The sequence below is a fragment of the Motacilla alba genome, chromosome 18 (assembly GCF_015832195.1).
Source record: "Motacilla alba alba isolate MOTALB_02 chromosome 18, Motacilla_alba_V1.0_pri, whole genome shotgun sequence".
Lineage (NCBI taxonomy): Eukaryota > Metazoa > Chordata > Aves > Passeriformes > Motacillidae > Motacilla > Motacilla alba.
The window spans coordinates 11,081,534-11,107,208 of record NC_052033.1 but is presented as its reverse complement, the minus strand read 5'-3'; the positions used below and the strand labels follow the sequence as shown (position 1 = coordinate 11,107,208).

At 57.1% G+C, this 25,675-nt stretch overlaps 1 protein-coding gene across 1 annotated transcript; it reads right to left on the bottom strand.

The window, feature by feature from the left end:
* Positions 1–398: 398 nt before the first annotated feature.
* NPLOC4 (NPL4 homolog, ubiquitin recognition factor) lies at positions 399–25,540 on the bottom strand. Its single transcript, XM_038157330.1, has 17 exons — positions 25,356–25,540; positions 24,463–24,543; positions 22,281–22,393; positions 21,223–21,402; positions 19,253–19,301; positions 18,254–18,348; positions 17,279–17,402; positions 16,589–16,768; positions 15,650–15,736; positions 14,109–14,180; positions 13,152–13,278; positions 10,869–11,029; positions 4,800–4,871; positions 3,689–3,784; positions 2,905–3,021; positions 2,030–2,132; positions 399–1,697 (listed from the first exon to the last, which is right to left on the bottom strand). The coding sequence occupies exons 1-17, from the start codon at positions 25,368–25,370 to the stop codon at positions 1,540–1,542; spliced, it is 1,830 nt and encodes a 609-aa protein (XP_038013258.1). The 5' UTR covers positions 25,371–25,540; the 3' UTR covers positions 399–1,539.
* Between the last annotated feature and the right edge of the window lie 135 nt (positions 25,541–25,675).

Genomic DNA, 25,675 nt, shown 5'->3' with positions numbered 1-25,675 from the left:
ACAGTGGATGGACACAGCGGTGGGACAGAGGGTCCCCCACATTCCACTGGGAACACAGAGCATCCAGCCCCACCCGAGGGGACAGTGCAGGACACAGCGGTGGGACACAGGGTCCCCCAGATTCCACTGGGAACACAGAGCATCCAGCCCCACCCGAGGGGACAGTGCAGGACACAGCGGTGGGACACAGGGTCCCCCAGATTCCACTGGGAACACAGAGCATCCCAGCCCCACCCAAGGGGACAGTGGATGGACACAGGGTCCCTCAGATTCCACTGGGAACACAGAGCATCCCAGCCCCATCCTGGCCCAGGTAGGGAGGCACACATGGGGCGCGGTGTTCCCCCATGCCCAGGGAATGCGGGGCCCCCCGGGACAGGTGACAGAGTGCAGGAGGCTCTGGTTTGAGGTGCTTTTATTCCACGTTACTTGCAGCCCCCGCGCCTGGGTCAGCCCAGCCCGGCCCGGGCGCTCCCAGCGCTGCACCCCCAAACCCCAGCACACCCAGGGGAAAAGCAACCGCAGCCCGGAGCCGGGCCTTGGGATGAAGCCTTTGGAAAGCCCCAGCGAGGGGCGGGGGGTCCCTGCCCCACTGGGGTCTGGGCAGTGTTGTCCTGGAGCAGGACAGGCCCTCCGGACCCCTCCCATGAGGGGACACGGGGCACTGCTGGAACCGGTGCCCCCGGGATTGAACCAGAGCCGGCAGGGCCGGGGCTGGGGAGCTCCAGGATGGGTCTGGGGGCAGAGGCCCTGTGAGAGGAGGGCTGAGCCCCTCCAGCAGCCACCTGCCCCTCTCCCCTGCCCAGCGGTGCCCGGGACAGCCCCAGCTGGGGACTGAAGGGAGGCTGGGGGGCAAGACCCCCGAGCCCCAGCTCCGGCCAGGACGCGCTCCGGAGGGATGGGAAGGCACCAACTGGAGGACTGGCTCCCGGGGCACGATGGAGGCGAGGTGGGTGCCCGAGTTACGCGGCTGCCCCGCAACCCTCCCCTGGGAGCCCAACCACGCACGGGGGGGACACGGCACCCGGAGGGGACGCCCCTCCCGCAGCCGCCACGGGGTGCCAAAGCTCACCGAGCAGTGCCGAGCCACGAGCTGGCACACGCCACACCCCATGCTCGGTGTCCAGGGGTGCCCGTCCTGCTCTGGGAGCGTGACAGCCACCCGCCCACGCCACCGGGGACGGTCGGTGCCGGAGCTGTCGGGATCCAGGCACTCAGGCGGGCAGGGAATGAGAGCAAAGCTGTGGGCAGGGAGATGCCAAAGCCTCCCTCTCCCCTTGGGTAGGAAGCGGGCACGGGCAGCTCCCTAAGCCCCCCAGCTCCCCCAGGGCAGGCTGGCAGCAGCTGAGGGTGGTGGGGGGCCAGCCCAGGCACGGGCTGAGGAAAGCGTTGGTTCTCCGGGCTGGGAGCCCCCCGAAGGGAGCGAGGAGTACCCGGGGGGCCGGAGCCACCCGTGCCCGGCTCCGCAGCCCGGGCTGGAAGCTGAAGGGAGCAGAGGGAAGGGACAGGCGCTCCGCGTGGCCCCGGGCAGGAGCGGGGCTAGGAACGGGGCAGGCTGCACATCTCGCAGTGGTCCGTGCCCGGCTGGTTCACGAAGGTGCAGTGCTGGCAGGGCCACATGGCCGCGGCCACGGCGTGCGACGAGCCCCCCATGGCGCCGTACTCCTGCAGTCCCGGGAGCGGGACGCCCACCGTGCCTGCGGGAGAGAGCCCGGGGGGGCAGTGCTGGGATCCTGCTGCACACCCCAGCCCGCAGCCCCCTCACCAGCCCTGCCCCAGCCCTGCAAGTGCTCCAGGCCAGCTTGGATGGGGCTTGGAGCAAGCTGGAAGATGGCAGGGGGGTGGGATGAGCTTCAAGATCCCTTTCAACCCAAACTATTCCAGGATCTTGTGACCAAGGAACAGCCTCCTGCCCACGAGCCCCCTGTAGCCTCTGTGGCAGCTTGGGAGCAGCTCCCAAGCCAGCTCAGCCAAGGGACAAGGGACCCCCCTCCCCGAGGGACACCCTGCCCCAGGGACCCCCTCTTACTGCAGAGCTGCTCGATGGTCGCCCACTGCTCTGATTTTTTCCAGGTCTGTGCAAGCTCCTCATTTTTGGTCCTCACGGCTTCCAGCAACAAGCTGATGCTGTCCTGGAAGTCACAGGTGGGAAATGAGCACTGGGGACCCCTCCAGTGCAAGGCAGGACCCTGAATCTGAGCTGTTCCCCCTTTCCCAACATCCTTGGGGTGCCCAGTTTATCCCAGCATTCAGACAGATCCCAGCACCCCTGAAGCTCGCCCAGGAGCTGTTCCCCACCCCTGCGGGCCAGTCCCACCTTCCAGAGGTGCAATCCCTCCGTGCTGGAGCACTCCAGCCCCCATCCCTGCTCCCATCCTGATCTCCAGCTGCCCACGGTGCTCCCGGCTGCCTCGCACATGCGCAGCCTCGGGCAATCCCAGCTGGATCTCTCCGGGAAGCTCCGGCCGTGCCGGGGCAGCCGCCAGGCCCCCGGTGCCCGGCCAAGGGCAGCAGAGCTGCACAGCCAGGACCTCGCCGGCCTTGAGCTCCGGGGGCTCTCATCTCCTTATTGTTCCCACCGAATTCCTCATTCTGAGATAATTTTGAAAACGTTTCCAGCTCTGGGAGCTGCAGCCAAGTTGGCTCTGGGATCGTGTGGACAACAACCCCCCTCAGTGCTCCCAGCAGCTCAGGGGCTTTGTGTTTAGAGTTACAAAAGGTTTTAAAACTCTTTAAACCTTCTCCCAACAGCTTGGTCGGGAAGAGCCAGCACAAGGCCCTGTGCAGGGTCAGGGGATGGCAGGAGCAGTCACCTCCACCCTCCTGAGGGACCCCTGGAGGGGTGGAGGGCCCTGGGAGCGGGGCATGGTGTGGGGACAGGGCCCTCCCAGCCCCGTTACGTACCCGCAGAGGCATGACCTCGTTTGTGACCAGGAAGAGGAGCAGATGGAAATCGGAAATGATGTCTAGGAAAATGGAGGAAGTATTTTGGGACAGGTACGTGGCCAAACTGTGGAAGTCCTGGGGAGAGGGAACAGTAACGAAGAGAAGTCAATTCCTATTTGGATCCACTAACAGATATTCCCGTCCCTCTGGCTATCGTCTGCAATGTGCAGGGACGTTCCCAAAATCCCATCCCCGCCCGGCTGACTGAATCCCAGCTAACAACTTCCAGGAAAAATGATCTCTGGGCCCACAGGAGCTCCTCCTGACCAACCCCAGCACCCACAGAGCTAACGTGAGATCCAGGAGGTGCTGAGGGGGAGCCAGGCAACTCCAGCCTTGTTCCTACAGACCAGAGGGAGAAGAGGACACCCCATCCCATCCTCTGCCTTGACCTCTTGCAGGAACAGCTTTCTGTGCTTAGGGATTCCACCCAGGAAGAGAAGGCAGCACTCTGGGAGCAGAGCAGAGCCCAGCCTCAGCAGGTTTGTGCTGTCACCGTGGGGCTGGAGCTGCCTGGCAGGCCCAGGGAGCCCTGATCCCAGGCTGGATGTGGCAGGAGCTCAGCGCCGGCCGGCAGCCGGCATTGGCATGCAGACACTGCTCCGTGCAGGAAGGGCCTCGGCAGGCTGAGCCAGGAAGGGGTGGCTCGAGGGCACGGCTGTCCCTCTGCAGATGCCAGGGAGCGTGAGGGAGGCAGAGCCCATCCCCAGGGAAGCCAGCTCTGGCAGCAATCTCCCCTCACCTGAGTTTCTCCCAGCACATCGCGGTTCTCGATGGGGAATGGGTTTTGAGAAATAGAAAAAGTGTAGACTGGATCCTTGGGGAAAGTTGTAGTAATCTAAAAAAAAAAAAAAAAAGAAAAAATTCAAGCGGGATGATCAGAGACCTGTGGGATATGGGAAGCAAGTCCAGATAGCTGAGAACAGCCATGGCTATGATCCCAGCTCAGCCAAACAGGGAGGCATCCTGCAGGGATCTGATGGCTTTTAACTTCATTTAAAGTGATATTCCACACCCCTTGGCCCCCTTTCTGAGGAAGCTGGAGGGACATGATGGGTTTGGTCTTGACAGATGCCATGGAGAGCATTCCTCTCTGCACAGGTCACTGGGATACAGAATCCTGGCACAGCTGTGCCCTGTGCCCTGTGCTGCTGCTGAGAGAGGTCCTGGGGGGATCCTAATGCCTGTTCCACCCCTCTGTTTTCATGCCAGTGACACCCCAGGTGTCCCAGGAACAGGTGCCTTCGCTCCTGCAGGAATTCCTGTGCTCTGGCACTGCCCGTGCCAGGGGCAGCTGGACTGAGAGGCTGCTCCAGGTGGATCTAATGGTTGTTGGCACTACCTCCAACTCCAGCAATATCATCTGGCATCCCAATTATTTGCTTTCCTGCCTTCCACACTGTAACTTTGTTTCCCAGCCCCAGGGCTGAGCTGTGCTGTGCCTGGCAGCGGCTCTGCTCCGGCCAAGCCGTGCCAGAGAGCGAATTCCCTCCTCCAAGAAAAGGCATTTCTGGACAACCTGCTGAGTCACTCAAAGGAGATGGATCCCTAATTGCTGCTCTGGAGTTTCCTCATTAGGCAGTGCCCGGGACACGGGGCCGTGGGGCTGCTGCTTCCTGGCCACGTGGCTCTGGGCCAGCTCAGAGCCCTGATAAGGCACCAGGCAGTGATTTCCTGGAAAACAAATGTGCTCCTGGCACCACACCGACCCCACGGGCAGGGCAGCCACCTCCCTGCTGGGAACGCCTGGCAGCAGCAGGCAGAGGAGGATAACGTGTGTCAGGAATCCCCTCCAGTGGGAATTTCAGAGGTGGGTTAGGAGTTTGCTCACCACCTCCAGTGGGAATACTCACGTCTATGATGAGGTACTCGACCGGGAGCGGGCGAGCCAGCTGGGTGATCTCGTTCCCAAACTTGTCTATGTCCTGAAAGAAAAAGAGTTGGATTATTCCTGAGCATGGAAGCGCTGTGGAGCCCAAGGGATCCTGCCCTGGAGATGCTCACGCAGAATCCTGTGCTCTGGCAGGTCACTGAGGGTGTGGGAAAGAACCTGGGTGGGTGGTGCAGGGCTGCCCAGTTCCCTGCTGCTCCCTGGCGCTGGAGATCTCTGTAATTCCAGCATCTCTGCAATCAGGATCCCTGGCTCCCTGTGAGCCAAGAGACTGCGGAGTCACAATCCACCTTGGGCTTGTCTCCCACTAGAGAGAGGCCTGGAGTGTAAAGGTGGGATTCTTGGGGTTGTTGGACTCCGTGATCCTTGTGCATCCCTTCCAACTGCAGTTATCCCACGATTCCACGATTTTAAATGCCATTTAGGCAGCAGCTCCACCTCAAAGAGAGGGACGGGTCACCTCTGCCTCCTCAGCCCAGGCAAACCCGCCTTTCTGCAAATCCACGAGTGCCTCAACCAACTCTTCATCCGGGAATTGGGAATCCGGGCACTTCCTCACACCCAGACCCTTGGAACCAGCACATCCCATGGCGTAAACTTGTTCTGCTTTGCCAGACGCAGGGAACGTAAAGTTTAATTAGGCAGACAAACGGCCGGCATATGTTCATTAATCATAACCTGACAATTAGACGTGATTGATGTCAGACACGCCGGGTTCAAACGCCGCTTCGGAAATAAATCCCGGAGAACTGACACTTTTCATTAAAGATTCCGTACGAGGGGGTTGTGTTTTCTCCCTAAATCATCACTTAACGTGGCATAAATCATTCATGGAGCCCCACATCAATCATACGCCCAGAATTCCCAGTCAGGGGCGCTGTACTGGACGATCCACGGGCTCTGAGCGGTGGGAGCTGGATCTGGAGCTGTCACCCCCCCAAGGTGACAAAGCCCTGCTCTTCCCGCGTGGCACGGGAGCAGCACTCCATGGGCTGAGCCGGGGAGCACCACGCAGAGCTCTGCTGCCCACGGCTGACTCCAGGACTCCCTCCCCTTTTTCCCGGCCGTGTTTTCTCCAGGAGAACACCGCTCCCCCGCTCTCGCTGCTGTTTACACAGCACAGCTATGCGGAGCAGCAGCCAGCACCGCCCCTCTCCCAGCCAGACCTCGCCCCAGCAGGCTCCAGCACGCTGCTCCCCTCCAGGCACAGCCCCCCTTCCCGAGCACCCCCTGTCCCCAGGAACTGTTCCCTCTGGAAAAAAAATCTCCCTTCCAGTCTTTGAAGCGCCTTTGAAAGGCAATCCTGATAAGGATCTTTGCTCCTCGCACATGACAGGTTGTGGCCTCAGATCTCTCTGGCTCCGACAGGAGCAGGAGGAGATGTGGAGCCTTTTTTTGGGAGATCACAGGACCCCAGAGCCAACCTGCTTCTAGATCTCAGTGATACCACAAGAGACAGGAATCAGATCCAATCAGCTTCCCAAACACAATCCTGCCCCTGCATGAAGGGACCTGCAACAACTCACGCATAATTAGCCCATCTGGAATTTATTTTCCAATCTAATTAAGTTCTAATATGCAGAAACATTTTTCCAGCACCTGTTGGCTTTAATCTCGCCCTCTGGGGATTTCCATGTTAAATGCCTGCTTTTTCATGGCATGCTGCTGAGGCCTCCAAGACATCCCCAGACTGGAACCTCGCTCCCCTCTAGCTGAGGACATGTCCTGATCCAGACAGGACAGTCCCCCCAGATCCCAACATTCCTCTCTCACCATCACGATTATTTAATTGTATTTCAAAGGCCTTAATGAACATCAAGTTGGGATTGTTGAGAGAAAGATCCTTCTCCTGAGCTTGGAATCACCAGGACCCTCCCAGCACCCTGTTACTGCTGCAGCCTGAGACCCCCAAAGCCCAGTGGCACCAGCTCCAAAGGGAGGCCAGGAAGGGGTTAATGGAGTGAGGAGCATTTGGCTTCAGGAAAAAAATCCAGCAGCAAGGCCTGGAGGGTCTGGAGAATGCATCATCCCAGGGGAGACTGCATCAAGGCTGGGATTAGAGCCCTTCAACCCACGGTTACACAGGGATGAGGGAGAACAGGGAAAAGGGTGGGAACGCAGACACCTCGGCAGCATGGAAAAACTTCTGGGTGGCCTCAGGATTATCCACGGAGGGTGAGAGGAACAGCCAGGGGAGCTGCCAGCCAGGAGGGAGGCTCAGGATCTGCATCCCAGGAGAGCCGTGAGCATCCCACGCCGTCACCATCCCCTGCCGCGAGCATCCCGCATCCCACGCCGTTATTCCCGACCGGCTCCCTCTGCTGAGGGCTCGGCGGAGCTCGGCAGCCATCTGTCCTTCCATGTGTGAGTAAATCCCAGCTTTGCTCTTCCCTCTGCTGCCTTGCAGGCGCCTTCCCGGGCAGTCCTGCCCCTCGCACGGGCAGCGCGGCCGAGGAGCGGAAGCGGAGTGACTTCTCCAAGAGCAAGTGACAGGTCAGGGAGAGCTGAAACCCGTCCCAGGAGACTCCTGCTGAGCTAATCCAGCATCCTCCTCCCCGCAGCAGCTGGGACGTTTGAGGCTAAGGCAGCTCGTGAGCTGGTGGGAGGGCAGCCAGGGAAGTCCTGAACGCTCCCCGCAGCCCGGCTCTCCCTGGGAAGAGGATTTCCCATGCCATGGGAGGACAGCCTGCCTCAGAGGTCCTGCTGGGCTCTAATAAAAGCTGGGCCCTGCTCGGGTTGTCCCAGGGAGGGATGGGACACGTGTCACTGGTGCCAGGCCAGGGCTCAGACATGGCTCAGCCACAGGAGAGCTCAGAGCACGTGTAGGACTCGAGGGCAAAGGGCTCTTGCACAACGCTTGTAAAGAGCCTTTGTCTTACACCATCCCAAAGAAACTCTGGGGCAATGTTAAACCACCCCAAAGAAACTCTGGAGGCACATTAAACCATCCCAAAGAAACTCTGAGGAGATGTTAAGGCAGCTGGAAAATGCAATTCACTGTGAGGATGACATCGTGTTTGCGCTGAGCTGTCACAAATACCTGTGATAAGAGACAAAGCCAGCCAGCCCCCAAATCCAATTATCCAGGAGTTTTAAAGCGTCTGTGAAGCATCAGGAATCTCTTCCCACAGTTGATGAAGTTAATGGCGGAGCAGTTCAGCACTGCAGAGTTCCAGTGCACTGGGAGGAGGTGACAGCTGGGACGGGGGGCAGCAGCCCGGGGAGGGATCCCCCAGCTGCACCCTGAGCACTCCCTCAGTGTTGAATCAACCCAAGGTACATTCTCAATGAAATCCGAATCGATCCAGCTGTTTTCTAAAACCAGATGGACAGAGGAGGCTGCTCAAGGACAGAAGACAGGACAGAAAATCGCGTGGAATATTCAGCCAGGCTCACCCTCATCCAGCTCAGAAACCGGGTGAAGTGGCCGTTCCAATATCCTCATCTTCACTCACAGGGTCTTTATCCCAGCCTGTGTCCGTGCCTGCCCCTCATGGACTCCTTCCTGAGCTCTGTGTGCTGAGCTGGCCAAGCAGCACGTGCTGCTCATGCCCCGTTCCAGCTGGAACCAGCGCTGGGCCCTGCTGCTTCCCAGACACCCCCGGAGGCCGGCAGGGATCCGTTTTTCCTCCTGGCTGATCTTACCTGGGGAGGCACTCAGAGCAAAGGAACTTGTTCTCACAGTGCCCAAACCCCTCGAGTTCCCCCCGTCCCCTCGAGAGCCAGGACAGCAAGGGCTGCGTGTCCAAAGCCAATTCCATGGGGGTGGCTCCTCGGAGCACAGGCCAGGGGCCAGCACAAAGGGAATGGTAAAGAAGTACAGAAACCAGCCAGCTGCATGCTCAGGAAAACCACAGGACAATGCCAGTGCCATCAGCGTTCCCACTTCCATGGAAGAAAAGCAGCTCCTTTTTCCATTCACAAGGCGGAGGCGAATCCGCCGCGCTGCCCTCGGACAGATCCCGGTTCCACGGGTCCTGCCACACATCTGGCTGCTCTATAAATACATCCACGCTCCACAAACATCAGCCTCCTGGTCCTCATCCAATCTGAATTAATTTGTAGAGTTCCTTTCATCCTAAAGGGCTTTTCAGATGAATGCTTGGATATTGTATGGGAACGCACGTGGGCTTTTCTTTCCCAGAGGAAACGGTAACTGCTCCAAAGTGCAGCTTTCTCCCAAAAACTGGCTGGGGGGGGTAGCACAGAGGGGAACCCCACATCACAGACAGGGACAAAGGGAGAGCAAGGTACTGGACCCCAAAGATTCCATCCTGTGCCACCAGATCCCTGCTCCTCCTGGAGTTCGCCGGGGCTCGGACGCGGCTGCTGTCACCACCCCAGGATGAGGCAGTGGCTCTGATCTAAAGCCTTGCACATTTAATGGCACCCCAAAGGTTTCCCAAGCCAGCAGTGACTAAGCTTTCCACAGATTTAAGAACATTCAAAAATAATTGAGGGATCCTAGAGCCAAATCCGTTGGAGGCTGAGGGAGAATCCCACCCGGCGGGGCCGTCCTCGAGCGCTCCGTGGAAAGGGCAACCAGGGAGAGGAGCTCTGAAACACGAAATCAGCTGCAGCCCGACCCAGTGAATCAGTGGAGGATGGAAATTTCCACGGAAAGCTGGAGCCATCCGTTCCTATTTTGTTTATCTCCCTGCTTCAGATTAGAGATGGGAGTGAAGCCCTTCTGGGAACACCCACCGGCTGCCTGCTGCTCCCAGCACCCCGGGTGGGCCACATGTGGGCCACAGAGCTGCAGGACCTCCTGCGAGGCTGCCCGAGTGTGGCACGGCCTGGGCCGCTCCAGAGTGGGATGGGGGCACGCCAGGAGATGATCTCACCCTCCTCACGTTCAGGGCCAACCTTTGCACACCCGGCTCTGCTGGATTGTGATCAGCCCTGGCTTATCAGCCCCTAGGAGGAAGCTGCCTGCTCCAGAGAGAGCAGGATTCCATCTGCTCTCCCTCTCCAGCACTGGATTCAGCCCAGAGGTGTTCCCCGTTTCCAGGTGGGGTCAAGGCAAGCCAGCAGTCTGGGTGGAAAGCATGGAGGCTCAGAGGGAAACCAGCACTTCCCAGTGCCACGTTCAGGGCAGGCAGGACCACCCTGATCAGCTCTATTCCCATGGCCGGAGCAATCCCCTCATTCCACTCCTCCCGAACAAAGGCAGCTTCCCTTGTCCTGTGCTCCTTAAAGGACAGCTTTACCACAGGCAGCAGGAGCAGACAGGACAGGAAGGAGATAACACACGGGGTGATGGATGGCTAATTAGTGCCATTAATTAACTCCTCTGTCCCTGCTCGTGGGGCAGCAGGAGCCCTGGGCTGGAGCCTGATCCAGAGCTCCCAACGCGGCCACGCAGGCACAGGAGGGGCCGAAGGGCTCCAGGAACAACTGGCAAGAGAGTAACGACACTCCATCCATCACCAACAACCCCCAAGTGTGGCAGGCAGGGACAGCAGTGACACCTCATGTCCTTCCAAGACCCCTCCTGCAGAGCTGCCTCCAGCTCTGGGCTCCTCAGCACTGGAAGGACATGAGGCTGGTGGAGTGCAGAGGGGGGGGTATTCACCTGGAGAGGTCTCCAGGGAGACCTGAGAGCTCCTTCCAGTGCCTAAAGGGGCTCCAAGGAATCTGGAGAAGGCCTTTGGACAAGGGGTGGAGTGACAGGACTGGGGCAATGGCTTCCCCCTGCCAGAGGGCAGGGTTAGATGGGATATTGGCAAGAAATTCTTCCCTGTCAGGGGGATGAGGCCCCGGCAGTTCACCCAGACAAGCTGTGGCTGCCCCAGCCCTGTAAGTGTCCAAGGCCAGGTTGGATGGGGCTCGAAGCACCCTGGGACAGTGGAAGGAGGCAGGGGTGGAATGGGCTGAGCTTTCAGGTCCCTCCCAACCCAAACCATCCCACCGCTCCGTGACACGGAGTATTTCGGACCCGCCCTGGACGCACATTTTCCCTGCTGCTCCTCAGGATCGGTGCTTGGATGCAGGGGCACACCCCGGAGCTGGCCAGGCCCTCAGCCCTCACCTTGTAGAAGACATCAGGCACGTACTGCTCGCTGCTGGACTCCTTGGCGTAGCCCAGCTCGGGCGCGTCCCGGCACGGCAGCAGGCACTCGTCCCGCACCAGGGCCATGCACTGGTTGGACACCTGGTAGCCCTCAAAGTGCACCTGGTTGTCAGGACCACCTGGAGGAGGAGGAGAGGATGGTTAAAGATCCCAGCAGCATCACCACGGTTGGAAAAGTGCCCCTAGATCCATCTGTGACTGATCCACACATTGTCCCCCTGGGCCAACGTCCCTGGGCGCCTCCGGGGGTGGGGACTCCATCTCACAACCCTTCCCGTGAAGGAATTCTTCCTGAAGATCCTGCACAGGGTGATTTCCCTGGTGTAACTCCAACAGAAATGACTGGAAAAGCTGCACTAAGTTGGACTCCATGATTTTGGAGCTCTTTTCCAACCCTAACAATTCCAAGAGTCCACGATTAAACACGAAGCTAACGGTGATGAACACCGAGATGAAGTTGCAGGTGCTGCTGCATGGCAAGAGTTTTAAGCCAGAATTCCCTCTAAACTCCACACTTTAATAGCCACACACATTTCCACAACTATGCCAAGAGCACAGAGCCCAGGGAACAGCTGGAATGCTCTGCCAGGAGCTCCAAGGAGGAGGAGCTGCTCTTTTGGGGGCTCTGACAGCATCACCCTCCACTACCCTGCAGGTGTCTCCTCCTTTTCCAAACCAAACTCAGGCAGGCAGCTCCTGTGGCCCCGTTTCACTCCCAAGGCTCCCCGAGCTGCAGATCACCTGGCCATGCCAGGCCTGAGCAGTGTTTTCTCAGCCTGTACTGGATGGTTTGGTGGAAATCTGACATGGAAAGTGGGAATTGGAGGCTGGCTCACGGAAGGATCACATGTTTGGCACTTGCACTTGGATAATGTAAGCAACATCAGGTCATGTGTCACTGGAATACAACTGGAAAGAGAGGAGGGAGGCAGATGGCAGGAAAACGTTACTATTTCCAAAGCCAGGAATTCAGGAGGGAATAGGAATCCATCCATGTGGAGGATTTAAAGGCAAAGTTGAGGCAAACGATCCAAATCCATTTCTGCAGCACAAAAAGAGGGACTCGAGTGTTTAAACAGAACCTGCTGGGCTGATTGAACAGAGGAGAATGAAATTAGCTGGAGCAGCAAAGAGGAAATATTCCTTTTCTACCCTTTGATCTGTAACCTCAATCACTCACTGCTCCAGAACAAACACTCCTAGAAATTAAACATAGACCAGGACGGGGGAAGGCCTGAATGAAATGTGTTTGCTCAGTAAAACACCTTGTTTAATAAAAAAAAATTAAATAAATAAATAAAAATATAAAAGAGAGATACAGATCTATATTTAATGAGAGATGGATGTGTTTAGCAGTCTGGAACATACAGGCACAGGCCTGTTAACTAAAAAAAGAGCTTTTTCACTGAAAAAAAAGGCCCTGGGAACCCTTACAAAGCCAGGCTCAGGGCAGGCAATGTCCCATCCCACTTTCACTTTTCACTCTGGATGTTATTTGGAAGTCATGAGGGTTTTTTCATTGTGTTAAACAGAGCCAGAACCAGCGATTCCGCTCCAGGGAAGCTTTAAATGAAGACATGTGTCATCCCATGGAGAAGAACAGAGTGAACTGGGAACACTCCAGCCCTCCCAGTGTCCCCCCTCCCAGCCCAGCCCATCCCCAGTGCCTCTGGAGACTCCCTGAAAACGGCTAAAACCAGAGGCTTTAACCATAAGCACTTTGCAGGAGCTTCTGTTTTACTCAGCCAAAAAAAAAAATGTTTCCAAACATTTATTTTTTTTCCCCCTGACAGATTTTTTTTCCCCAGTCAGGTTTCCCTGACAGCGACATGAGGGAGGTAAAGATCCCTCCCGAAGGAGGAACTGATCCATAACTCTGGAGTGTTGTGGTTCTGCACCGCTGCTTCCAGGCAACACAATTTGGAGCTTAAGGACTTGAAATAAAAAGTGAGCAACAGTTGTTGCCCTGGCTGCAGGCAGAGAGTGATTTCTGGGTCACAGAGGTGGGGCTGAGCCTCAAGTTAGTCTCTTTAAACGGCTGTAGAGTAAAAACCAGGCAAATAAATAACGAGTGATTATCACAGAGAGGATAAAACAAAGAATGAGGAAGTATTTGAACTGACAGAGCAAAGCCCTTGTTAAACAGGACAGATGGGGAGCAGGACATGTGATTTTTGGCATATTCTTCTACTAACAAGAGGTAACTCAGGTGAAGCCCAGAGGGCTGAGGCCAGTTTGTACCTGTAGCCACAACTGTGACAAACTTGGATCCAAAGTGCCCATCGGGAGAGAGGCGACAGATGTTGGGCTGCTGGTTCTGGAAGTTGCCAGCTGTGATGCACTCCTCTGCACTCAGGAAATACGTGTCCTGAGGGGAGAGCACGGACTCCAATCAGCCAAAGGACAAGGTGACGTAGCCCAGACCTATTTCCCTGAGCTGCAGCCAAGGAAAACGACCAACACCCCAGGAAAACACGCTTTCATGGAAAGCTGCTCTGGAGCCCGGGACAAGAATGTGACCTGTCAGCTCCCCAGCTCTGCGCTGGCTCAGGACTGCCCCACATCGAGTCCCACCCACCTCTACACACCTTCTTCTTGTGAAAAATCAAGTTTCACTTTCCAAATATGGGTATCACCGGGTTTACAAGGACAGGAAGCCGCGGAGGTCGAAGTTTGAGCCACGTATGTGTCACAAAGCCCAGCCCATGGGAACATCCTCTGAGTCACTCGGCCTCGCTGGGTTTGTCCCTCACATCCCACTCCACTCCCTGGAGTTTTCTTAGCCCTAAAAAGGGCAGGGATAGATGAGATTTCAGGGAGAAATTCTTCCCTGTGAGCAGGGTGGGGCCCTGGACGCCTGGAAATGTCCAAGGCCTGGGGCTTGGAGCAGCCTGGGACAGTGAAGTTATCCCTGCCCAGGGTGGCACTCTATGGGCTTTAAGGCCTCTTCCCACCTGAACTATTCCATGATTTCATGAGGACCATTTCCTCAAAGCAGGGGTGTGAAGGGCTCCAGCAGCTTCCCAAACAGCTCAATCCCTAACATTTCCAAGGCTTCCAGCTCCTTTTCCTTCAGGAGCACCTGGAAAACCCCATCTCCCAAGAACTCCAGTGCCACCTGCAGCCCCGGCTCAGCTCTCTGCCTGGCTCAGGAGCTGGAATTCATTGGGAATCTGCTGGGTCACACCTGGATCTCACCTTGTTCCTGCTGTATCGAACGGTGCCTTTCCGTGTGTCTTCCGAGACCAGGTCAGTAAATATCCAGCCAACCTACAAAGGGGGATGGAGAACATTGCTTTGAGGAAAAAAGGACAAAAAAAAAAAAAAAGAAGGAAAGAGGAAACCAGAAGAGCTCAGACATTTTCTGCTCTCAGGACACGATGTTCTTGGCTCCTCTCGGCCCCGTGCACACTGCTGCAGGGAATGGCTCTCCCAGCTGTGCCTTGCTCCTTGGAATCCCATTTCCAGGAGCAGCAGCGTGCCAGCTGGCCAGCCAGGGCACCTGCAGCGTTAGGTTTCACTGCGGAATATTTTTTCACGGAAAGATCTGGAAGCTGCAAGAGGCCCCTGTGGCACCAGCCTCTCCCACTCCAGCATTTCCTACGGAGAGTTTGGAGCGGGACCCGGTGCCCGGGGGTGACACAGCAGCTCAGGTGGCCCCAGCCTGACCCTCTCACACAATCCCAGTCTGAACCTTGCACGCGCTGGTTAAGAGAAAGCTCATACTGGAGCGTGACTCATCCCAAACTGGAGCCAGCAGGGACCCCAGCAAGTGCTCTGTGTGGTACAAACACACCTCGGAGCGAATCCTCTCACACACGTGTGACGTGTACACACTTGTCAAATCAATCCTTCCACAGAGCTGTGACACGGACACACACCTTGGGATGATCCCAGGTGCCAACCCCAGCTCCCACAGCATTAACCCTTCCCAGGCAGAAGCGATCCCAACTCCCCCAGAGCCCAGGCAGACCAAACCCTGCAGCCAGCACTCGGTGACGTGTTAAATCCCATGGATTAAAAATATCTGATGGGAGAACATGGAAATAAATAACACTCTGAGAAGTTTTGCTCCAGCCTCTGGCGAGGGGTGGGATCTTATCTGAGAGAACAAAGCCCTGCCCAGATGTTTACAGTCTGCACTCAGCCTTCTGCCAGGCGGGTTTTCTCCAGCAAGTGGAATCTTGTTTGTGTACATCCCATTCCTGGCATTCCCACCATACCAAGGCTGCTCCCAAACCGGAAAACATCAGCACGGGTTGGAGGGCGGTCAGGAAATCAGGGAATGCTGATGGGATCACTGCAGCCTGGAACCGAGGAGGACCTGCACCCCCAAGCCCACACACCGCTGACCCCCTGCAGCACCAAGGAGGGGAACAAGCCAAGGGCAGCCCCTGCCCCTGGAAACAGAGCACAGAGGCAACTCCAGCTCCATCTGGGCCAAATTAGCACTTGCCAAGGAAGATGCTCCCTGGAATGGCTCCTGTTGGAGGGGAAAGAATGGGAAGGTGGAGTTTGTGCTGCTTTGCCCCTGCTACTGCAGCCACACAGCCCTGTGAGGGGCCTGTGCTCAGGAAAACCCTCTGGATTTGGGTTTCAGACACAAGTATGTACCAGCTGCCGACACTTTAGCAAGACTGAGGTAGCCCAGAGGGTGTTGGATAAGCCCACAGAGCTGGAGAGAATTGCTGAGCACTTCCCTGCCCCACACAGACCCACGAGATCCCACACATCCTGACCTTTCTCAGGCCGAGCTTCGCCGCGATCTCATCCACAACCTCGGCTTTGGGATCCTCCAGGATCTCCAGGCTGTTCTGGGTGCCAATCTGAGCAAAGAGACACTGGTTAGTGACACAGAACTGGGGAAAAGCCAGCACAGCCACTGTGGGCAGTGAGGCAGAGGCTGGGAGCAGAGGTCTGGGCTTCCCTTCAGGCATCACCACAGACTGGTGTCACCCCAGAGACCTCCCTGTGCCACTCTGCTCTCCAGCCACACTCCCAAGGATCCATTTGTTCCCTTTCCACCGACAATCTGTTGGATTTTACTTGGCAGCCGTGCAGAAACCATGAGGAGGAAGGAAATCCGTGAGGAGCGCTCGGCTGAGGAGTGGTGCCGTGCCCCACCTAGTGGGGATTCCAGCTGCTCCAGCCAAACCCATCCTCAGCCTCTCCATTATTTTGTCTTCAAATCATTTAGACTTCATTCTATCTAATTAAGCTGCTTCAATTTTCCCAGAGAGTTGGTAAGGAACTAAAGCAAGGGCTGCAGTTGTTTTTTCCCAGCACAGAATCTGCTGGAAAACCAGGAATCAAGGAAAGATTAAAAGTGAAATCTGCTGTTACAGCCACCCTGGATTTAAATCATCCGAGGGTAAAAAACCACAAAAAGCAAAACGGGGGGGTTTAAAATTCTTTCTCTGGCTGCAATGGATGGTGATGTTAAGGACATAAATCATGTCCTCTTTTCCTCAGGACAGTTTTCTTTGGGGAGCTGCAGCTGGAAATACCAAACTAAAAAGGTGTTTGTGTGTTCCCTGATCCCGAGTTGGCACTGAGGGCCCTGGGTCTCACCTTTTCTCAGGACAGTTTTCCTTGTGAACCTGCAGCTGGGGATGCTGTGTGAGGTTTTCCAAACCAAAAAGGTGTGTCCCCCAATTCTGAGTGGCCCTGGCTCTCACCTGGGGGGGTTCATAGATGGCTGCCACCTCCGCCCGGATTCCCAGCGGGATGTCTTTGTGCTCCGTGTACCGGCCGTACAGATAGCCCAGATGTTGGTTCCCTGTCTTCCTCCAGAAGTCTAGGAAGCGATCTGCAATTGTGTGGTTCTCAAACATGATGTTGTCAACATGCCTGTATTTCTGTTTGACAAAGTTGGAGTGTCAGGCCGTCCTCCGCTGGCTCCGCTCCCTTCCCAGGACACACGCCCCCCTCCGGAGCTGGGTCCTGCACAGCAGGGCTGGGGGAGGCTGGGGGTCCCTCCCTCTTCCCCTGCTCAGCTCCCACCCCTCAGCACCGCTCCCTGCTCAGGCTGGGGCGTGGGATGTGCTCAGCACCCCCGGGGGCTCCACTGGGACCTTCACCCCACGAGCGTGGAGGTCCCAGCTCTGCAGGAAAAAGGACACTGACATTTAGGAAGAAACCAGCAGAACCCGAGTGGCCTTTTGGATGATCCCATCAGGAAAACCAGTGGGATTAATCGGCAGGAAATTGTGACCCAGGACATTTTGGAGCCCATTTGGTAAGGCCCGAAGGCCTGGACAGGATCGTCCTGACACCTGGAGGCTTTGTGCTCCTGGCTGGCTTTTTGGGAAGTCACCTTTCCCAAATTAAAAGCCAGGTCCCCTGGCAGGTGCCCGAGCTGCTCTCACCTGTCTGTTGAGGGTGATGGCGCTGGGCTGGCACTTGGTGCAGATCCCCTCGGGCCACGGAGGGTGTCCCTCACACCCCGACTTGATCTTACAGCTGATGTTCTCCAGGGCTACAAACTTCCCTCTGGGAGAGGAGGGAGCAGGAAGGGGGAAGAGGAACAGGGAACAGAAAGAAAGAAAGGGGGGAGAAGGATGAGAAGGGGGAGAAGAGAAGGAAGGGGAGAAGAGAAGCAGGGAACAGAAAGAAAGAAAGGTGGGAGAAGAAGAGGGAAAAGGATGAGAAGGGGGACAAGAGAAGGAAGGGGGAAGAAAAGGAAGAGGGGGAAGAAAAGGAAGAGGGGGAAGACGAGGAAGAGGGGGAAGACGAGGAAGAGGGAGAAGACAAGGAAGAGGGGGAAGAAAAGGCTGCTGTTAGCACAGTAAATGCTTTTGGAGCAATCATTTATGGAGCGTGTGGGAAGTAGGAGATTGTAGCACCACAGCAAATCCTCCTTTCATGTGCACAAGGCTCCCTGGAAAGGGAAATTCCCTTCAAATGGAAGTCTCATGGACTTGAGCTGCATCTCCCAAAGAGATTTTAAAAGTCACAATGGTATTTGGGAATAGGAGGGAGAAAACTACACCTCTGTGTAACTTATGTCCACCAAGTCTGAGAAACAGGCTTGGAGCTTGGTGTAATGAGGGAACTTCTTTCCTTCCATCTGGCCTGCCCTCCCATCAGGAGTGCTTCCTGGAAGGAATCATATTGCCACAGGAAAAGAAAACACAGAAATAAAATGGGGACATAAAATAAAAAGACAGACTTGTTTGTTCCCTCCTGACTTTTCCTTTTAACCTCAAGTTCTTCATGTGTTTTTTTCTCCTTCGTTTGCCATTCAATCCTCGTGTCCAACGCCGAGATCCGTCTGTACTTTCATTTGTGTTAAAAAAACCAAAGCTCCAAGCAGATTCCCTTAAACCCAGAGATTTCCTTACTTGTCTGCCCCTCCGGTCAGCTTCCTGATGTAGGCATGGAATGACATGTGCTTCACAGGAGGCTCCAGATGGTTCAAATAATCCTCATCGAAGGGCTGCCAAAAACACGGCACAGAGCAGAGCCAGGTCACACACCTGTCTGATAACACCCTGATCCCTCAGCAAATGCATGTTCCACGCTCAACCCCGCCAATGTGGAAGCAATCAAGGAAATTCAGGCTCATTTGCAAGGCAGCTACTACCGGGATGCAAACAGTGGAGCTTTACAACGGGGAGTTTTATGGTGGCCTCCTGCTCCGGGAACAGATTGGCCCCACAAATCAGAATCTCAGCGGCAAAAGGTTTTTTCCTTTCAATATCTAACAACAAACAAGGGGCCCAGCTGTTCCAACACGGCCAAGGACTCCCAGAGCACTTCCAGCAGAGGGGAAGAGCCGTCCTGGAAGAGCAGGATCCCCTCTGGGGGGGTGGCTGCTGCTTCGTGCCATAAATGACACAGCCCAGCACGTCTGGAGGTGTCACCAAAGCTGCTTCAAGCTGGACAAGCATGGAATGCTTTGGGTTGAGAGGGGCTTTGAAGGCCATCCCATTGCACCCCCTGCCACGGCAGGAACACCTCCACTATCCCAGGGTGATCCAAGCCCTGTCCAGCCTGGCCCTGGGCACTGCCAGGGGCAGCCACAGCTGCTCTGGGCACCCTGTGCCAGGCTGTTAAACTGGGACGTGCTGGGATGCAGGAGAGAAGGGACAAAACGAGAAAATCCAGGGAAAAGCGAGGACTGAGGGAGAACGGAGCTTCTTTGAAGCACTTTCTGTAAAACTCATTACTGCAGGAAACCAGCTTTAACCAGGATCAACCCAGGGCCACAAAGGCCTCGAGCTTCAGCGATCCCAGAGCCAGGGCAGGGCAGGATTCCAGCCTGGAGCTGCCACCTCTTGGCAGGCACCATTCCTAGGAAAGCTGTTCCTGTGTTCTGCAGCACTCCCTGGGGCTCTTACCTCCAGTGGGACACAGTGCACACATTTGCCCAAGGGGCCGTGGCGACACCTGGGCAGAGAGAGAGAACTGGGGTTAAATCTCATTTCACATGGAAATTAAAGGAGGAATAAATGTTGTTTAATCCTGGAAAAGTCAGCTTGTAAAAGGTTCTCTGGAATAAGTTTGGTGTGGAAGATTTACACGAGCTCTGAGCAATTCTCCGTCCCCCACGTGGCAGGGTGATTTTAACAAAAAGCCACCAAAACATTCATCCTTTATCAGGCAGGGCAGGAGGAACCAGGGAAGCGTGTGTTTATCAGGCAGATGAAGTCCTGCTGGGTAGAGTTACAGAGGGGAAAACATCTCCTTTTGTGGGGATTGCTTTAAAAAACCCCTAAACTAACAGCAGGTCAGTGCTGGCTTCCAAAGGAAGGGCCCAGGAGGGGAGCAGCGAGGCTGGGCTGTGGAAACAACAGATGGGATCCAGTTGCAGGAGGTTTTTAAAGGATGTTTTGTGGCTGATAATGTACAGAAAGGAGAGTTAAATGCTGCTAAAGCACTCAGCGTCCTTCACTGGAGATTGATCCACGCTCCCAAAGGCAGGAACCAGCCCAGACAACTCCTTTTATCCTCAGCACCCTCCCCTGGGCCTCGGCTCCCTGCTAGGAGCAGCTCCATCGATTCCTCTGGAAAATGGGTGAGTTCAAGGCAACATTTGAGCCACAGAGTGGTGGGGCTGCATTTATTGCTCCCGTGATGTGACATCCCATCACTTACAGTCAGCTGGGAAGGTCAGGGAGGATTCTCCACAAATTTCCTCGTGGCTGCAGCACTGAGGATAAACCACGAGGAGCACAACCCCAAGGGGAAGGGAAAACTGAGGATAAACCACAAGGAGCACGACCCCAAGGGGAAGGGAAAACTGAGGATAAACCACGAGGAGCACGACCCCAAGGGGAAGGGAAAACCATTCCATTTCAGCATGAATTCCTGCCTTTAAAATCTTCCCTCCAACCTCTTCAGGAGTCTTATTCCAGAGGTTTCCAGACCCAAGGCCACAAGCAGACATCAGGCCAGGACCCAAGTGGGTCATTAACACTGAGCAATTAAAAGCCCCCTCCCAGCAGAGGATGTTTTGGCAGCACCAGAGCAGGTTTTGGGAGGGTTTAACTTGTTGTTGTGTTATTTTTACACAAAGAGAGGCTGCTTTGTTTCCCTAAGCCTCTTGCAAGGAAGAGCTTTGGGAAGTTGGACTTTGGTGCATTTTTGTGAGCAAGAGGGACTTCCTGGTTTCATGGAGAGGTCAGGTCACGTGATGAAGGGAAGCCAGAGCAGGCAGAGACCCAAATCCCACTTCCAAACCTCTGCCATTGGATATTTCCACTCCTTCCCCTCACTTCCATGTTTTCCTTTATGAGGAGTGCCTGAGTCTGAGGCACAGAGTGCTCCTGCTTGGGACAGCAAACCCTGGAATGCTTTGGGGTGGAAAGACCTTAAAGCTCATCCCATTGCACCCCTGCCGTGGCAGGGACACCTTCCCCTGTCCCAGGGTGTTCCCAGCCCCATCCAACCTGGCCTCGGGCACTGCCAGGGATCCAGGGGCAGCCCCAGGGCCTGCCCACCCTCCCAGGAAGAATTCCTTCCCAATATCCCATCTAACTCTGCCCAGGAAGATGCAGAATGTCCATTCTAATCTACAGAACTTGTGCTTTGGGAGCACAAAATCCAGGAGCACGAGCACCAGGTGTCCTCCACCTGAACAACGGCAGCTCTGAGCGAGTCCTTCCTGCCAAAAACCCTGGGATTTGGGCATTGCTTCCTCCCTGGGCTCACCAGGGGCTGCTTTCCCTTGAGAACGTCCCCAGGGCACTCAGGATGGAGCCAAAGGCAGCTCCCCCAGGAATTTCCAGACTGCTGGGCTGGGCCATGACATTCCAGGCTCTGCTGAGCCCCAGCTCCACGGGCAGGAGCAGGAGCCACCCCCACTCACAGCTGCTGGTCTCGGTTCCGGTAGATCTTCCCATCCTGCTTGATCAGGTACTGGTCAATCTCATCTTCCACCACCTGGGGGGCCCCTCCGGGCCGGGAATTTTGGGAGACAGAGGTGTCCATGGTCTCTGAGGAGGAGCCAGCTGGGCTGGAGGGATACAGGAACAGCATATCCCCGTGCCTGCAGGGTGGGAAACAGCACATGGCTAGTGGGAGCTGTGGGAGACAACAGCCAGGAGCTGGAGGTGCTGCCCAGCAGCAGCCAGCTCCATGGAGGGCACGGGGTGTGGCACGAGGGCAAACCAGGCCAGCACAGGTGGCACTCGGAGGCTGCTCCTCTTCCCGCTTTGATTTGCAATAAATGCAAACCCTTCCAGCAGGAGACAAAGCCGAGGGAAAAACAGGGAGGAGGGAGTGGGGATGAAGGAGGAAAAAGAGGGATGTGGGAGAGACAGCTGGGATGAGGCAGGGAAAGGAGTGAGGGAGGGAAAGCAGGGATGAAAGGGTGAAAACAGGGATACAGGAGGGCAGGGAAAGCTGGGGATGAGAGAGGCAAAGGGAGATGAGGCAGGGAAAGGTGGGGATGAGAGAGGAAAAGGGGGATGGGGCAGGGAAAGGTGGGGATGAGAGAGGCAAACAAGGATGAGAGAGGCAAAGGGGGATGAGAGAGGCAAAGGGGGATGGGGCAGGGAAAGGTGGGGATGAGAGAGGAAAAGGGGGATGGGGCAGGGAAAGGTGGGGATGAGAGAGGCAAAGGGAGATGGGGCAGGGAAAGGTGGGGATGAGAGAGGCAAAGGGGGATGAGGCAGGGAAAGGTGGGACAAAGAGGTGAAAGCAGGGATAAGGGAGGGAAAACTGGGATGAAGCCTCCCCACAGAAAACACGCCCCGAGGAGTGACCCAAGCAACAGCCACCACCTCTCCTGTGTCACAGGGAGGAGGGCACAGCCACCAAGCCCTGCCCCCCAATCCCAGGAGTGACACTGGGAGCTGGGCACTCCCGGGATGCATTTCTCCCATGGTGGAAGCTGCAAGCAGAGCCCCTGTGGTGAGGACTCACTTGATCTTGAGCAGGTTGAGGGATTTGTTCTGCGCCGCCGTGATCTCGCCGGTCCTGTTGCGGTTGGTGTACACGGAGAAGCCATTATTCCTGAAGCCAAACTCCTTGGCCACCTGCCACGCAGGGAACAGGGACAAGGTGTGAGCTGGGAGCCTCCTGAAAGGGGCTCAGAGCCACAGCTGACCCCGGAGAGCCTCTGCTCCAGAAACTCAGCTCAATTCCCCCCCATTCCTGAGCTCGGCACAACGAGAGATGGAAACACCTGGAAAAGGGATTCAACCAGGAGTTTAAACAACTGCAGCAGAACTGTCTGCGCCTCACACAACACAGAGCTCCAGCCAGGCAAGCACTGCACGACTGCAGGGGAAAGCTCTCCCCTATCCCCGTTTCCTCGCTCCAGCACACGCCAGCAAGGCATTCCCCTCCTCCTGCCAGCAGAATTCCACAATCCACACCTCCACCTCTGTGGATCTTCCGCCCTCAGCTCCGTTCCCACCTCCCAGCTGCTCCACTCGTCCTCTTCCTGCTGTTCTGTCTGTTTTTCCCCCCTCTTCTCCTCTCTCCCATGGAATTCCCTCCCACAGCAGCCACCCCTCAGTCCCCAGGCAGGTTCTCCCAGCTCAGATGAAGTCTGGTTTACTTGGAATCCCTCCAACACCTCTTCCCGGCCAAAATAATTTGCACATTTAGCCCCTTGAGAACTTCATCAGTTTAAAAGATGTCTATTTGCCAGGTTTCGCCCTAAATTCTGAAGTGAAAGGCCTTGATTTTTATTGATAAAAACAATCCCCGTGGCTCAGGTCGGAGTCGGGGACGGGATCCTGCCCACAGGACAAATCCGATGAGCCACAAAGAGCTGCCACGCGGGCACAGCCACGACAAGCAGCTCTTTTCCTGGCAGCTCAGCTGTGATTTGGAGCGATCCCTTGGAGTGGGAGCCTTGCACAGGGATCAGCTCCTGCTCCTCAGGCCCCACGATTCCATTTTTGGGGCAGATTCCCGAGGTTTGAGCTGATTCCTGATCCCGAGCACACCCGCAGTGACTTTTTGGGTGCTTTCCCCCACAGGAGACAGGGAAGATTCTCCAGGCCTTTATTCCTTGAGCAGTCCTGGAGCAGATCCAGGCTCATTCCTGGTATGGAAGCAGCAATCTGACACCTCTCCAGTCACAGCTGCCCCCCTAGACGCCAAACCCAGCCCCTGGGTGAACATTCCAGCATCAAAATCCACAGCACAGGTAGGAGAGACCTGGATTTAGATAAAACACAGACCTCAGGTGGGAAAACTCGCCCCTTTCCCGCTCCAAGCAAAGCCTGCAGCAGGAAATAAACCCCAAAGATGTCCCTGCTGCAGCTCAGCCAGAGCACAGAGCCTTCCCCAGACGAACGGGCAACCCCAGGTGCTTTTGTCCTGGCAGGAAGTGTTTTCCAGCCCGAGGAACCTGGAAGGCAGCAGCTCCTCCTGCACAGGCTCCGGAGCTCCTGGAAGCTCCTCTTGCCTCGGCTGGGGCTGCAGGGAGCGTCCCTGAGGGACAAACAGCAGGATTTTCCTGGCCGGGTGGGAACGCTGCCCCGGCCGGGCCACAGCTCCAGCCCCAGCCGTGACTCACAAAGGGAAGGTTCCCTCTCCTGCCCTTCCCTTCCCTTCGGGAGCACACTCACGGAGCAAAGAACCCCCAGAGAGGCTCCAGAGAATTCCAGGAGGGGAGCAAAGGGAGAACTGCTCCTTCCTGAAGAACACAGAGCAGCTGCACCAACCACAGCGTCCCCAGAGCTCCTGGATCTCACTCCATCCCTCCAAATCCGCGCTGGAGAACCAGGAGCGCGCACAGCACGCCCAGACAACGTTCCAAACCCCAAACCTGCAGCTGAGCCAGCCTGCAGCAGCAGGACTGGCCATCCCACAGCTGCCACTCCTGTGGGAGAACCCCAAAAAGTCCTTCCCAGGAAAATCCCCACCCTAGGAAGCCCCGGCAGAGGAGCTGACGGAGTTTTAGCTTTAAATTCAGGAGGAGTTTTATCTTTAAATGTCTCGTTTTCCCTCTGGAACAACACGAGCTGCAGCAATCCGAGCGTGGTTTTCCACACGGAATGCTGCCAGGGGGGTCAAACGTGGATCTCCCACAGGCCAGAGGCGGGGAGCCCCGGCCCAGCCCCGGGAAGGCTCCGTGCACCCCGGGTACCTTTTTGAGGAACGTCCCCACCGTCTCCCTCTTGGTGGCCGTGATTCTCTTCACTCCCTCCGGAGACTGCACGCGGATGATCTGGGAACGAGGGAGCGCCGGCTCAGGGAGGGGACAGAGCCCACCCCGAGCCCCCAGAATGATGTCCCCCGCTCCTCCCTCCTTCTCCCTCTTCCACAGGGCCTGCAAACACCCAGGGGAGCAGCTCGGGGTGATGTCTGTGAGCTCGGGGGGGTTCATTCCAACGCTCCGGGCTCCTGGCACCAGCTGCCTCCAAGGAAAACAGCTCTGGCCAAAGCTCCGAGCTCAGAGATGGAATGGGACCGGCAGGAGGCCGCGGCAGAGCTCGCCAGGGGGTTATTCCCACGGGCCACTGGGGTGGCTGAGCCCGGGAACGAGAGAGGGGGGAGACTCCAGCGGCTCCCGGGAAACCGGAGCTCCTGTTCGGGGGGAACAGGGCCGGGAATCCTCGGGGCAGGCAGGGCAGGGACGAACGTAAACCTCGGTGTCCCCGGAGCGCTGAGGGGGTCTGACGGGGACGCTCAAACGCGGCTGTGTGACACGGGGACACGGGCAAGGGGCAGGCACGGGAGGGGGCACGGCGAGCCGCCCGTGTCCCGCCGTCACCCCTTCCCACTCTCCCGACCTCCCTCCCGGGCACAGCCCGCCGGGAGCCGTTCACCGGGGCGAGCAGCCCCCGAGCCCCCCGCCCCGAGCCGAGCGGCACCGCGGGGTCGCGGCGGGGAAAACCGCGGGGGAGCCGCCCGCGGCGCCGCTCGGGGGGCTGCCCGGCCCGCACCCCGCCGGCCCCGGCGCCGGCCTCCCGTCCCGGTGCCCCGTCCCGGCCCCACAGGAATCTGCTGCCTCATCGCCCCTCCCCCGGCCGCACTCACAATCGTCTCGGCCATGGCGCTGCCCGCGGGCCCGGCGCTCGCCGCGCCGCACAGACGCGGCCCGCTGCGGCCCGTGCCGCTCCGCTGGTCCCGGCCCTGCCCGGCCCGGCCCGGCCCTGCCCGGCTCCTCCCGGCCCGGCCCGGCCCGCCGCCTCCCGGGACCGGCCCGCCCTCGCGCCCGCCCCCCCCGGGCCCGCGCCCCGCGCCCGCGTTCCGCCGCACCAAGGTTCCTACCCCGGCGTCACCACCGGTCGTCCCCCCCGTGCTGCCTCGGTGTCACCGCCATAATGGTCCCCCATGCTGCCTCGGTGCCACGGCTA